Source organism: Cervus canadensis, chromosome 10, assembly GCF_019320065.1.
Source record: "Cervus canadensis isolate Bull #8, Minnesota chromosome 10, ASM1932006v1, whole genome shotgun sequence".
In the NCBI taxonomy this organism is placed as follows: Eukaryota; Metazoa; Chordata; class Mammalia; order Artiodactyla; family Cervidae; genus Cervus; species Cervus canadensis.
Window position 1 is genome coordinate 27,455,665 of NC_057395.1, and position 15,343 is coordinate 27,471,007.

The 15,343-nt window shown below is 45.2% G+C and overlaps 1 protein-coding gene and 1 non-coding gene across 4 annotated transcripts in view; one reads left to right on the forward strand and one right to left on the reverse strand.

The window, feature by feature from the left end:
• Positions 1-15,343, forward strand: part of KIAA1217 (KIAA1217 ortholog) — a 361,116-nt gene that overhangs the window by 308,707 nt on the left and 37,066 nt on the right. For all 3 annotated transcript variants that reach the window (XM_043478953.1, XM_043478954.1, XM_043478955.1), the window contains 2 exons: positions 10,947-11,122; positions 15,099-15,229. In XM_043478953.1, coding sequence (XP_043334888.1) covers positions 10,947-11,122; positions 15,099-15,229 — 307 coding nt within the window. The remainder of the gene's footprint in view (positions 1-10,946; positions 11,123-15,098; positions 15,230-15,343) is intronic.
• Positions 4,152-4,224, reverse strand: TRNAG-CCC. Its single transcript has one exon. It is a non-coding gene; the product is annotated as a tRNA-Gly (tRNA).

The window sequence follows — 15,343 nt, forward strand, 5'->3', positions numbered from 1 at the left end:
AACGTTAGGAGCGGGGAGTAGCCACAGGTGTGGCATCCTCAGGGGCAGGCAGGCTCCTGTGCCTGAGTCCCGAAAGGAAGGGGCACTGCAAACCCCAGCTGCTCTCACTTCAGCTTGCCATGCGCGAGCCCTCCACTTCCCACTGCCTGAGTAAAGCTAAGACAGTGATTTCCCCTGTCCTCCACCTCCGGGAGAACTAACAGAAGTGAAGGTGACTTGAGAGCCTGCCCTGAGCCCTATCACAGATCGCACAACCAGGCTCGGATCTCCAAAGGCTAGTCCGGCGCATCCCAAACCCCTCGGACCTCCCACGCAAGTTCATTTCAGTCCTCCCTGAATCATGTCGCCAGGAAGTTCCCCATCCTTTGCACTCACTTTTCCTTGCTTTGCTGTTTTTAAGACACTTGCACTGAAATGAGGTGTACAGGGTGGCAAAATTCACTGCCCGCAGTGAACAGGCAGTAACTCAGCAAGCGAGTGGACGAGGGACACTGGCGAGTTAGCACCTCTGACGGACAGTCGCCGCTCCACTCCAGGCAGCCCTTAACCTGGTAAAATGAGAGTCCAGCGTTTCTAGATGTTTCAGTATCTCAAGAGAATCTGGAAATAGAGGTTTTTGTTTTGTTAGTATTTATTTGGCCGCACCAAGTCTTGGGCTTCCCAGGTAAAGAACCCACCTGCCAGTGCAGGAGACCTAAGAGATGCCGGTTCTGTTCCTCCATCAGGAAGATCCCTTGAGGAAGGAAATTGACAACCTACTCCAGTATTCTTGCCTGGAGAATCCCATGGACAGAGGAGCCTGGCCGGCTATAGTCTATGGGGTCGCAAAGAGTCAGACACGACTTAAGTGACTGAGCACATAGCGAGCATGTCTTGGTTTGGCACATGGGATCTAGTTCCCCGATCAGGGATCAGACCCAGCCCCCCTACATTGGGAGCTGGGAGTCTTAGCCACTGGACCAAAGGGAAGTCGCAGGAGACATAGATGTTTTATATAAAATATCTAAGTTCATTCTAAAAATGTTGGAAGGTAATTTAAAAATCGATTATTTCATAATCTGCAGGCCAGAGGGCATGCGTGCAGGCCAGCACGCGTGTGAGCTCCTGGGTTCTTTGCTGGTGGTAAGGAGGTTCAGCCTCCATCTTGCACTGCATCTGCCTTCTACTGCCACCTGCTGGTCAAATTGGAAATTGTGCGCTCCTAGTCTCAAGAGTCGGACACAACTTAGTGATTAAACATTTGGACCCTCACAAGGAAAAAAAGTCCTAAATGTGTCGTTTGCAAGGTGGTTCCTACTGCTTTCAAAAGTGAGCATTTGTTGGTGTGGGGTCAGAGGTGGAACTGCCGTGAAATGTGGCAAATCTGAAACCCGGGGGCCGTGATGTATGGGGTGGCGGCATCACCCTGCTAGTGGCTGGCCGTGTTTGGTCCTCTGGTCAGGGTTGGGGGCCGGGGAGGGACCTCCTACAACTTGCCACTCCTTGTAACCCTTGAACTGAGGAGGCTCAGCTGCAGAATCATAGCTTCTCAAACAAAGAGGTGCTACAGTCAGTTCCGGGTCGCTATCTTAATTACACAGGTTCCTTAATTGCCCCTGAACTGCTCAGCTTTCCTGGCTTTCGAGGTAAAGAACATGGAGCAGGTGTGCTCTTTTCTTTGTTTAAAGAAAAACAGGTCTTTATTTGGCCACACTGGGTCCTAGTTGCATCACGTGGGATCCTTTGCCGCAGTGCACGGACTCTCTAGTGACGCAGGCTCAGTTCTTGCAGCGAGTGGGCTTAGTTGCCCCACAGCACGTGGGATCTTAGTTCCCTGACCAGGGATTGAGCCAGCATCCACTGCATTGCAAGGCAGATTCTTAACCACTGGACCACCAGGGAAGTCCCCAGGTGTGCTCCTGAGCTGAGATGCTGGTGCGGTTCTAAAGCGCAGACACTCAGAGAAAGAGAAGCATTTTGATTCCTAACCTGGATGCTCTTGTTTCTGCCTCAGTCTTGGCATCCTCTGTGCCTCCATCAGCTTTCAGGGGAGTCTGTTTGAGACCAAACCAGTTTAGAATAACTCAGCCATCTCAGCACCAGTTCCCCCTCGGCACATGTATTACACACCAAAAGGGAAGCGCAGGCCCACAGTGATTATAAGCCCAATAATGGAGCCGTCATTAGGGAGCTCCGAAACTCCGGAACAGTCTCAGAAGAACAAAAATTGAATTAGAAATTCAAATGTTCTTTGAACTGTGTTATAAAATAGTGAAAACGAATGAAATCTTTTTTGTGCTTGGCAGCCGGCTCCGGTAATTAGATAATTAAATCAATGGGAAAATCCTAGACTGTCAGGCATAGCCTGTGTGAGCATTTCATTTGCAAAATTGATGGATTATTCTCAGAAGTAGAAATTCGATGCAGACACTGTGGGGTGTGTAGATTTAAATACGGCAAAAAGAATGTCGAGGGAGGTGAAAGAACCTGAGATGATGATGATGAAAACCACGGGAACTTTGCTCACATTTTCCTGCTCTCCAGGCTAATGTGAATTTTCAGTCTAAGAGAACAGTTCTTAATTCTGGCTACCCACGAGAACCACCTGAGGCCTTGCAGAAAAATGCGAATACTTGAGTGCCACTGCCAGAGTCTGACTTCATTGGTTGTGGATCAAAGACCAGACATTGGTGACTCTAGAATGTTCCAGGGTGAGAAGTACTGCTTTCAGACATTATGAATTCTTAGTCCATTGAGATGCCACATAGAAATTGACATCTCAGTCAGCTGTCGCAACGAGTGAAGCAGAAATACCCTGGATGCATGAACAACATGCTTGGTGATTTCAAAGCCCTAACTCTAAACAAGGTACCTCTTTCCCAGAGACGAAGCAGACATGTTCTCTACTTACTCATAACTGATAAGAGCTACATGGACCTTTTACACTGTGATGGTCCCATCCCAGGTAGGAGCTGCACCTGCAGTTAGCTGAAAACAGCAGAAAGAGACAGGGAAAGGCCTAGCTCCTAACAAATGTGCCCTTCCAAAGGTGATCATCTTTGCCTGTTACACTTTCTGGTATGATTTAGGAAAAAGGTGAGGAGCTACATCATTGTCCCAAAATGCCACAATCCTTAGGTTTTACACAGGTCATCCAGCACCCACAGAAGTGACTGCTGTTCTGCCCCTCTTTATGGGCTAAAGGGAGAGAGATCTTTCTGGAAGAGAGGGTTCACATTCTGTGAACTTGCACTTGGCCTGACGTTGAGATGGATACATCTTTCTCCAGTTGCCACAGTTTTCTTCTTGGCCCCTCATCTCCTCCTCCTGCTTCTTGATAAATTAAAAATTGGATTATTCTGAACTCGGTGTTCCATTTTTAAGACTACTGAGAATTGACCCTGTCTTCCAAGACAGGGAGGAGGTAAAACATCAACATAAAAAAGAAACACCGCAGGACACGGAGCCCTTGTACTTGAAACAATGTAATTCAGTACCGTTATCGTGAGGTGTCTTTTTATAAGATAGTGCCCCATAGGAATGTGCCAGGGTCTCATTCGTCTGATGTTCAAAACAACGGTCATGGGAATGTATGTCCCTGAGAAAAGCAGGCAGGATGTTGGCCCATACTGAGCAGACCTATTTCTCCCCACCAGGCAGAAATAATAAATGGAACTGGCACAGGAGAGGACAGTCAGGCTGCCATGCAATGTATCAATCCCTAGATACGCCTACACTGGCTGAGATGGGGCACATCTCTCAGATATCACGTGCTTGGTGAGCATCCTATACCTGCTTGCCTGCAGCCTGGGGAGCTAACTGGGGAAGAACTCCTGGTCAGGAGTCATTCTGGGGTCTGGCAGTCATGAAACTTCCTGATGCATTGTACAGCCCCTGTTTACTGTCACTGCCAGACAGCAAAATCAGTTCAATTAAACCACACTGTTGGCAAGCGGATAGTTTTAAGATTTTACCTAAGAACTCACGATGAAACTCACAATGAATATGTGAGGCACATGTCCATTTTGAGGTGAGTGGAATTTGGTTTAGGCAGTTTCCTACCTTCTCAGGGAAGCTGAAAGAAATAATTTATTTCATCCAGTTAAAAAATTTTAAATATACATGTATTTTTTTGGCTACATTGGGTCTTAGTTGAGGCATATGGGATCTAGTTCCCTGAGCAGGGATCGAACCTGGGTCCCCTGCATTGGGAGTGCAGAGTCTTAGCCACTGGACCACCAGGAAAGTCCCATGGTCCAGTTAATTTTTCTTTTTGAGTAGTTTTATAAAAACATCAAGCCACAGCATTTACAACCAACTGAAACTTCTAGAGATGTAGGGATAACTACAGATGTTCTTGCCCTTCTACTGTTGACAGCTGGAACACCGAAAAATAAATGCATGAAATAACTCTATTCAGCATCGGACAACAGACAGCACAGGAGTGTGACCCTTGGGAGAATGAAAGGAAAGGAGACGAAACCTCTAACTTCCTCAGCTTTCTGTCTCTTGACACTTCTTAGATCACAGCTCAGAGAGAGAAACCAAACAGAGCACTGACCATGTGACCAGTTAGGGGCAAGGAGCTGATGATGCAGCTAGGATTTGGGGAGCCAAGTACCAAACGAGAGCAAACTGTGGAGAAAGAATTACGTCCATCTGTGGATCCATCATCAACTAACAGGCCAAGCACACGTGTTGTGAGAGACACTGATCCAGGCACAAAGTCGGAGGCTGTAGGCCAGAGAATTCCCAGAGCTCACACAGTTCTGGGAGATGTTTATGTCTTGACCAGCAAGCACAGAGCGGTTTTATTAATCACCTGGGGCATTCGGTAGTGATCAGAGAAAGGCCATGCTTCAGTCCTTTTTTTCTGCTTCTCTTCAGTGTTTAGTTCATACATTTTTATTTATTTGTGGGCACCACATTTTAGTTGCAGCATGTGGGATCTAGTTCTCTGACGAGGGATCAAACCCGGCCCCCCTGGCATTGGGAAATGTATGTAACAAATCCTTAACAAAATATTAGCAATTGAATCCAGCAATATATAAAAAGAATAATACATTACCCTGGATTTTATCCCAGGAGTTCAAGATGGTTTTAATATGGGGGGAATAAAAAATGATTCAATGTATTTGACCTTTTAGCAGAATAAAGAAGACAATCATGTCATTTCAGTAAATGCAGAAGAAACATATAACAAAATTCAATACTGATGATAAAAACACTCAGCACTCTTGGAGTAGAAGCAAACTCCCTTAACCTGACAAAGAATGTCTGAAAATCCTACAGAAAACGTTAGTAGTTAGTGGTGAAACATGACCATATTCTCCATAAAATTGGGATCACGTGGTGGCCAAGGAAACCTCCTCTCACTTCTCTTTAACTCTGCACTGAATGTCCCAGCAAGTGCAGTAAGGCTGGAAGAAGAAAGGAAAAAGCATATGGATGGAAAAGTTAAAAGTGTAATTGGCATTGCTCACAAATCACTTCACAATCACGATTGTGTAATATCAAATTAAAAAAAGATGCTTCTAGACATAAGTGAATATAAGCAAGATCAGAATCAAGTCAATATGTAAAAACATTACAATGTTAGTACATACAACGTACTACATCCACACAATAGAAAACCACTAAGTATGAAAAAGGACAAAGCCCTAAAATTCCGAACAGCATGGCGGGATCTCAAAAACAATATACTGAAGGAAAGAAGCCAGATACACAAAATTTCACAGTGTACCGTTCCATGAGTGTGACATTCTAGAAAAGGAAGAACTAATCTAAGGGACAAAATGCAGGTGGGTGGTTTCCTTGAGCTGGGAGTCGGGAAATTGAGTGCAGAGTGTTGAGAAGGGTTTTTTAGGGTGAGAACAGATGTCTCCCTTTTTAGTGGTGCTTTCGTCAGTGTGTACACTTGTCAAAACCCATTGACCTATGCACTATTAAAATGGGTATATTTTATAGCTTGTAAACCATATCTTTTTTTAAAAAAATTATTTGACTGCACCAGGTCTTAGCTGCAGCACTCAGGACCTCTAGTTGCAGCATGTGGGATCTAGTTCCCTGACGAGGGACTGAACCCAGGCCCCCTGCCTTGGGAGTATGGAGTCTTAGCCACTGGACCACCAGGGAAGTCCTAAACTATATCTTAATAGATTTCTTTTAAATTGAAATTTAGAATCCCTGCTGAGAAAAAACGAATTGTAATGATCTGAAGTGCTGGTGGCTAATTTATCTGAAGCATTTTGAGAGAGATGTTGACACACATCCTGCCTTCAGCACTTTTTTTTAAATTAATTTTTATTGGAGTACAATTGCTTTACAACGTTGTTAGATTCCCCTGTCCAGCAGGGAGTCCGCTACACGTATACACACATCCCCTCTCTTAGATTCCCTTCCCGTTCAGGTCCCCTCCGAGCCCGGAGGAGGGCGCCCTGCGCTGCCCAGGCGCTCACTGGTTGTCTGTGTTATATACAGTAGCAGTCAGCACTGGCCCTGCTTTCTGCGCACACGGGGAGCAAGTCCTAGAGACGGGGAAGAACTCCAGACAGGGAGGGTCGGGGGCCCAGGGAAAGTAGAAACAGCACCTATGCGGGTCTTTATTCCTTTGTGATTTTACTTACTGTTGCCTGTGCACCAGCCAATGTGCTATGGGAAATTCAGTGTTTCTTCTCCAGAGGGAGTTTGGGTTAAGTGTCTGGGTTAAGGCACTCTTTCTGGGTGGGGGAGTCATACAGCCTGGAACTCAAGGCCTCTCTCCCTGCCTCCACTTTGAATAGAATAATTTGAGAGTCTCTCCCTGACTCTGTTACCAGTTGAGTAATTTGAATATCACATACAGTTGTGTTCCTCTGATATGTCTATAGGTTTTCAGAGTGTGCGCTCAGTTGCTTGGTTGTGTCCAACTCTTTGCAACCCCATGGACTGTAGCCCGCTAGGCTCCTCTGTCTGTGGGATTTTTCGGGCAAGAATACTGGAGTGGGTTGCCATTTCCTATTCCAGGGGATCTTCCCAACCCAGAGATCGAACCTGCGTGTCCTGCATTGGCAGGCAGATTCTTAACCACCGAGCCACCCAGGAAATCTTGGCATTTGAGGTTGATTAAATCTGAAGATGTGAAACTGTGAGTATGGAGGGCAGGCTAGAAAGTTGTACTCGGATTGTTGTTTGAAATATGTACTTATCTGGCTGCGCTGGGTCTTAGCTGTGGCACGTGGGATCTTTAGTCCTGGCATGTGAACTCTTAATTGCAGCGTGAAGGGATCCAGTTCCCTGACGACGGATCTAGTTCCCTGACCAGGGATTGAACCCAGACCCCCTGCATTGGGAGCATGGCGTCCTAGCCACTGGACCGCCATGGAGGGAGGTCCCTATACCTGGATTTTTGCACAGAGGGCAGGCACTCCCACCCCTGTGTTGTTCAAGGGTCAACCGTATTGTCATGCAAGCAGTGAATACGTGTTGGGTTCATCTCCTGTGTGCCAGAAGCTGCCTGTGTGCGGGAATACAGCAGACACCACTGTCTGGTGCTGTCCAGTAGACGGTGATCGGAAAATTACTGGGTTGAATTTGACTCTGAACAAGTCACCTCACTTCTCAGGGCTTCACTTCTCCCATCTTTGGAATTTCAACTTTAAGGATTTGAAATATTCTAGCAGTAATTTCTGGCTTCATAGCCACTGTCAATATCCACTGATGATTGGACCATAATTTTATTGGAGCTTGTCTGTGAGATTTGGGCAGAAGGGTTAGGGAGAGCCGTGCCACTCAGCTCACAGCACAGTGATGTCATCTGTCCATCAAAGTGTTCTTAGACCACAGTGCTCAGACTGTGGTGGCACATTTAAAAAAAAAACCTCAGATGGTTCTAAATACATTTATATCTTCCATTTCTTATTTATTTATTTGGCTGCACCAGGTCTTAGCTGCAGCATGAGGGATCTTTAGTTGGGGCATGCAAACTCTTAGTTGTGGCCTGTGGGATCTAGTTCCCTGACCAGGGATTGAACCTGGGACCCCTGAATTGGCAGCACAGTGTCTTAGCTACTGGACCACCAGGGAAGTCCTTGAGGAGTTTTTAAAAATTCCCAGTGCCCAAGCTGCACCTCAGACCAGTTAAATCTGAATCTCTCAGGGATGGACCTAGGTATCCATCACTTTTAGACACATTTAATCATCTTCTTATTTGTCCCTAATGTATCCATTACCACTCACCCTCAACCCCCAAAGGGAATAGGTCTATAGGATTTGACACATGGCCTTGAATTTGAGCATGCCATTTTGATAACAGCTGGTTTATTATGTCTGTTTAGCAACTGTAGTCAGAGCAAGTCTAGGCATTAGCACTGAGCTCAAGGCATAGCTGAGCCATAGGTCACCTCGCATTTCTACCATCTGGCAAAGAATGGTGGATTTTCCATTGTCTGTTATTACCAACTCAGTTCACACATTGAACAAATACTGGATTGGCCAAAAAGCTCATTTGTGTTCTTCTATAACATTTGGTGGAAAAACCTGAATGAACTTTGTGGCTCACCCCATATTTAAGTGCCTGCTATGTACCAGGCACGGTGTCCTGGAGACTCTGTGGAGGGCAGAAATTAACCAGGTGGAGGGTGTATCATGCAAAGTCCCTGTGGCAAAAAGGAAGGGGGTCGGGCTGTCAGAAGAACAGAGAGGATGGCCCTGCGGCTGGAGCAGAGAGCGCGCCAGCTGCCTGCGGTGCGAGGAGGCTGGTGATATGGGCAAGGGCCAGACCTCCCCACGCCTTGCGGGCAGAGCCATAGCTGCAGACAGCATGGCAGGAAGCTGTTGTCTCCAAACGTGTTGCCTTTCAGCAACAGACTGACTGTCATTAAGACCTCAATAGAAAGACAGCATTAGGGAGGAGAGTGTGAAAGCATGATCATGACTCATTCAGAGGAGGTAACCCAAGGGTGGCACATTTGTATTTGGTTCCCTCCCAGACAAAACCACAGGTCTTGCCCCCATAGTTATCCTCCGTGATAACAACAGCTCATCTACACTGAGAGCTCAGTTTGTGCCAGGCACGACTGTGAGCACTTGATTGCCTCACGAAGCTCCATTACGCCTCCGTGAGATACGAACTACTACTGTCCCTTTCTGTTTGTTTTGGAGAGACATGGAGAGATTAATAACTTGCCCACAATTGCATGGCTACTAATTCGGAAGACTGGGAACTAATTGGAAGACTGGGAGCTAATTAGGAAGGCTGGGAACTACTTAGGAAGACTGGGAAGTGAACTCACGCTTTCTTTCTCTGGATGGACAGTTGATGATGGTGATGTTCAAACATGATGGTGGTTTTGTAGGGCTGGTCCGTGTTGAATTTTGTTTTGTTTTGTTTTTTACTGACCATTTAAAAAGTCTTTATTGAATTGTTACAATATTGCTTCTGTTTTATGTTTTGGTGTTTTGGCTATGAGGTATGTGGGATCTTAGTTCCCCGACCAGGGATGGAACCTGCATCCCCTGCATTGGAAGGTGAAGTCTTAACCACTGGGCCATCAGGGAAGTCCCAGAAATGGTTTATTTTTATTCAGAGAAAAATGGAAGCCATGATGAGGTTTCAAGCAGGTGGTGACACAGTCAGATGGCATTTCCTCTCTGTTTGCACGGATGATGGACAGCTGGTAGAGCATCATCCCTCCTGTGAGGTGATACACAGTCTACGAAACCACAAAACGAAGGAAACAGTAACAGCTAATTGAAATTTTAGGGGAACTTCAGATATAATAGGTATGATAGAGTTACTGCTTTTCAGGCTGATTGAATGAGCTCACTTGATGTACGTGCTGTCAGAAAATTGCCCTGCCCCAGGGAGCCACGTAACACCTTCTTGGAAACAGGATTCAAATGTTTGGCTAGATGTTTGTAAAGCCTGGATTGATACTCACACATCCTATACTTTGGGGTAAGAAACAAGAGTACTCTGGAAACCACCTGGGAAAATTATGTGGAAATTGTGGTCTTATGTATGTAAGCAGCCTACGTATAATCCAGGGAGATCAGTTAATTGCCAAAAGCCTTAGGGCTCGTCTGCAAATATCATTGCCACCACTGACAGCAAGTACTGTGTTTTGAGGTTTTTGGTTTTTTTTTAATGAACTAGAGTTGATTTACAGTGTTGTGCCGATCTCTGTTGTACAGCAGAGCAACTCAGTTATATACATATAGACATTCTTTCTTATATATTCTTTTCCATTGTGGTTTATTACAGGATATTGAATATAGTGCCCTGAGCTACACAGTAGGACCTTGTTGTTTATCCTTCCTATATATAATAGTTTACATCTGCTAATCCCAAATCCCAGGCCTTCCCTCCCCCACCCTCTCAAGTACTATGTTGTGATGGTCTGTAATTACATGGTATTTGGTCCATGGACCCATTAATAAGAGGGACACAGATATTCATTTAATTGATGGGCTGAAATAGTCCACAGTCAAACCAACATTTGTTGAGTACCTTTCTATACCAAACAGTATCTCATTTAATTTTCAGAGCAGAAGAGGCAAGGGAGATGAACGCCCCCATTTTTAGAGATAAGGAGCATGCCCAGAGTCTCTCAGTGCATCTGGGAGTAGGTTTAGGGTTTGATTGTAAGTCCACTTGGCTCCAGAGCTGGTACTCTTGGTTCTCGCTATGAAAACATGTGAGATTTCATGCCCATTGTCTGTATGTCTATCCAGCATTCAGGAAGGACTGCTTTTTTGCAGACAGGGATGTGAAAGTGTGCTGGTCAGCTGGCTACTCAAACCTGGATGCTGGCTGAAGCAGCAATACTATATACAGTCTGTGCTCCCTTCCCTTTTACAGTGAAATGAAGAAAGACTCAGCTATGGGGCTGTTTATCCAGACCCACACCTGGGGGCTGCCAGGCGCCCTGGCACCCCCCTATCAGCCTGGCAAGAGTTGATGGAGGGTGATCTCTTTTGTCCAACAGCTGCAGAACCAGGAACTGCTGAAGGCAATGATGAGGAAGGCTGAGCAGGAAATCAGCAGCAAGGTGATCGAGACGATGAAGAGACTGGAGGACCCTGTGCAGCGCCAGCGGGTCCTGGTGGAGCAGGAGAGGCAGAAGTACCTGCATGAAGAGGAGAAGATCGTCCGGAAGCTGTGGTGAGTCCGGGCCCTGCAGTCAGTCCCTGGTTGCCTGCATAGCTGGTCAACCTGAAAGGCAAGCCTGTCTTGGCCAAGGAGGCGGCCCTTCCTAGGCAGTGTTCTCATCCTCTTTCTTTGCTGTGCTGTGTGCACATTAGAGTTCTGCTGGTTCTGGATATCTTCGGACACTCGGCTCGTGCCCTCCATCCGAGGTCAGGAAATTGAACAATCCTCAGGTGACTGAGCTTATTAGTCTCTTTGGAAGCATCACACTGTTGTGTAGGGCTTGGCAACCCATCGAACTAAAAGGAGCCAGTGGCACAACCCAGTGATAAATGGGAAGTCTGAATTTAATCTCAATAAATTAAAACTAATAGCCAAAATAACACAGCACTAAAATTATCCGCCTATTATTCAACTGTAGTTAAAATCACAAAAGAAGAATTTCAGTGTAAAATATGTCTGATGCACAATGAAAGATGCTGCCTTGAATGCTACCCATCTTCTGTGAGGTTCTTATTGAAAGCATCTATCAAGTCACACTACTGAAATAAGCGGAGTTTTATTAGGCCCCAGTCACTGGGGCAGGCCCATCTGTTATGTTAATGTATGTTTTGTTATGCAGTGAAGATTTATCATAGAACAGTTTCACCTTTTAGTATAATGAATAGTCATTTGTGTGGGTTCTTCTAGTGTTGGTAGTTCTCCTGTTTGTTTTTTTTGAGTTTCACAAAGCCATTTTAATTTTTTAAATTATTTTTTAATACTTTAAGTATTTAAAATACTTTAAAATATTTTAATTTTTAAAGATTTTGCTCCATTTACAGTTATTACAAAATATTGGCTATATTTCCCATGTTGTACAGTACATCCTTGTAGCCTGGCTTACACTAAATAGTTTGAACCTCCTGCTCTCCCACTATATTCCCCTTCGCTGCTCCCACTGGTAAGCACCAGTTTGTTCTCTGTATCCGTGAATCCACTGTTTTTTTTTTGTTATATTCACTAGTTTGTGAATTTTTTAGATTTCACGTATAAGTGATAAGCATACAGTATTTTTCTCTCTCTGACTTGTTGTACTTAGCATAATGCCCACCACACCCATCCATGTAAATGCTGCAAATGGCAAAATTCCATTCTTTTTTGTGGCTGAGTAGTATTCCATTGTAGATGTGTAAATTCTCTTGCTTTTTGGAAAGGGGAAGCGTCCCAAAATGGGACTGTAAGGGAGCAACTTTCAAATTCTTTCCATGACTATACTCAGCAGAAGCCTACAGGATGGGGAGTGTTATGCTCATTGACCTCTTTGATATTTGAGCTGGAGCTTATGTCAAATCAGATGCCAACCCAGTGTGCCTGATTAAAATTAGAATACCCTTCTCAGTGGCAGTCTAGAGAGTCAGATAATAACTTTGACCACTCTTCATCAGCACCTCAAAAACAGGCTCCAAATTTGTGCTTAGTCCCTGCACTTACAGACAAGCACCCCCCGAGAGGTGTTACGGCTGTTGTTTGTCTCAGATGGGTCTATGACAGCCCAGCTGTCTACAACTAGGTCTCAAGGTTCTCCTTGAAAAGTTCCTTTAAAACAATATGTAGCCTTTTAATGTTTTTATAGAATTGCCGGTTAAATTTTTCTCCCTGTTTTATTGAGATGTAATTGACATGCAGCCGCATATAGTTTAAGGTGGACAGCATAATGATTTGACTTCCACACATCATGAAATTATTGCCACAATAAGTTTAGTGGATATCTACCATCTCCTATAGATACAAAATTAAGGAAACAGAAAAAAACTTTTTTTCCTTCTGATGACAACTCTTAGGATTTACTCTCGTAACAAATTTCATAAGTAGCATATAGCAATGTTAATTATATTTATCGTGTTGTTGATTACACGCCTAGTCCTTGTAACTGGAAGTCTGTCAGCTTGCTGCCTGCCCCACACTCAAGGTTCTGGCACTGGAATCGCTGTCCGCTTACTGCCACCTGGTGGTTCTTCAAATCAAAGCTCTTTTCCTGTTTCTTTAATAGCAGGGGTTTCTACTGTCAGATCAGCAGGCAAAATGAAATCATGCACACATCTGTTTAGGGTGGGGTTGTTGACGTGCTCAGGAGACAGGATGTTATTACTGGTGTGTTTGTTGAAGTGGGAGACGTACCCTCAGAGGTGAGTATGTGTGTGCACATGCACCCCGTCCAGAAATCAGACCCGTGATCATTCATTCTCTTTGCATCCTGGAGAGGACACTCAGTCCTTACTGATGGGACAGTCAGTATAAACCAGAGGTTCTCAGGGGCAAGTCTGTTCCCCTCGTGACCCCTGGGGACATTTTAACAATGTCTCTGGAACATTCTTGTTTGTCTCAAGTTAGGGGAGGTTGCTACTGTCATCTATCATAAATGGGTGTTGGATTTTTGTCAAAAGCTTTTTCTGCACCTATTGAAATGATTATGTGGTTTTATTCTTCAGTTTGTTGATGTGGTGTATCACACTGATTGATTTGCGGATACTGGAGAATCCTTGAATCCTCAGGATAAATCCCTCTTAATCATGGTGTATGATCCTTTTAATGTACTGTTGAATTTCGTTTGCTAGTATTTTATTGATGCTTTTTTTTTTTTTTTTTTTGTATCTGTGTTCATCAATTATACTGGCCTGTAATTTTCTTTTTCTTGGGGCATCTTTGTCTGGTTTGGTATCATGGTGATGGTGGCCTCAGAGAATGAGTTTGGGAGTGTTCCTTCCTCTGCAATTTTTTGGAATAGTTTGAGAAAAGGATAGCTGCTGTCTCTTCTCTAATGTTTGATAGAATTTGCCAACAAAGCCATCTGGTCCTGGACTTTTGTTTGTTGGAAGTTTTTTCTTTTTAATTAATTTTTATTGGCGTATAGTTGCTTTACAATGTCGTTAGTTTCTCCTGTAAGCACTGTGAATCAGCTGTATGGGTACATATCCCTCCTTGGGATTTTCGATTCCCTCCCCATCAGGTCACCAGAGCACAGTAGCTTCTCGTTACTTATCTATTTACACACAGTATCCACAGTGTGTATGTATCATGGCCATCTCAATCCCCCAGCTCATCCCACCACCCCTGCCCCCTTTGGTGTCTATACATTTCTTTTCTATGTTTGTGTATCCATTTCTGTTTTGCAGATAAGATCATCTGTACCATTTTTCTAGATTCCATATATATGTGTTATATATTTTTCTTTCTTACTTCATTCTTTATGACAGTCATCAACAGAGGAATGGATGAAGAAGATATGGTATATCAACAATAGACTATTAGCCTTATAAAGGAACAAAATTGGGTCATTTGTAGAGATGTCAATGGACCTAGAGACTTTTGAAAGTTTTTTAATCACAGTTTGAACTTCAGTACTTATGACTGGTCTATTCATTTTTTTTCTGTTTCCTCCTGGTTCAGTCGTGGGAGGTAGTACCTTTCTAAGAATTTGTCCACTTCCTCCACATTGTCCATTTTGTCGGCTTAGAGCTGCTGCTCCTGGAGGCTACTGTGTCAAGGTCAGGGGTGCTGCTAAATATCCTACAGCACACAGGACACCCCTCATCCCCCTGCAGAAAACAATGACCTGGCCACAGAGGTCAGCGCCACGGTAGAAAAGCCTGATCTGCGGCAACCTGGGCTCCTCCTCTTGCTGTCTCTCTCCCTCTTTCTCCTCTGTCACATCAGCGTCCACGCAGCCCTCCCTTAGCCGGCATCAGCGCCGCTGAAAACAAAGAGTGGGTCCTTTGTCAGCCAGGTGGCGGATCCAGGCCTCCCGGAGAAACCTCACCTCACACCCCAGAAGGGTCTCTTAAGCCAAACCAAGCTACTCCTCCCTAGCTGCTGCTCCCACCTCCGTGGGCATGGAGGGACCCGCGGTACTGGGGGGAGGCCAGCCGGCGAGGCCCAGGGTCCTCTGCTCTCCACTGTCCGTAGGGAAGGCCCCCGCGCTCACTCCACCTGTGGTCGGCTTTCCCCCTAGTGACCTGGAAGACTTCGTTGATGATCTGAAGAAGGACTCCACCTCGGCCAGCCGCGTGGTGACTCTGAAAGACGTGGAGGATGGGGCTTTCCTGCTGCGCCAGGTGGGAGAGGCCGTCGCTTCCCTGAAAGGTGAGCATCCTCCTTGGAGGGGAGGGGAATCCCGACAGCCCGTCCGACGGTGAAGGATTCTTCCGTGCACGTGGGCAGGTGTTCGTCCAGCACCCACCGTGCTCTGTTCTGGGC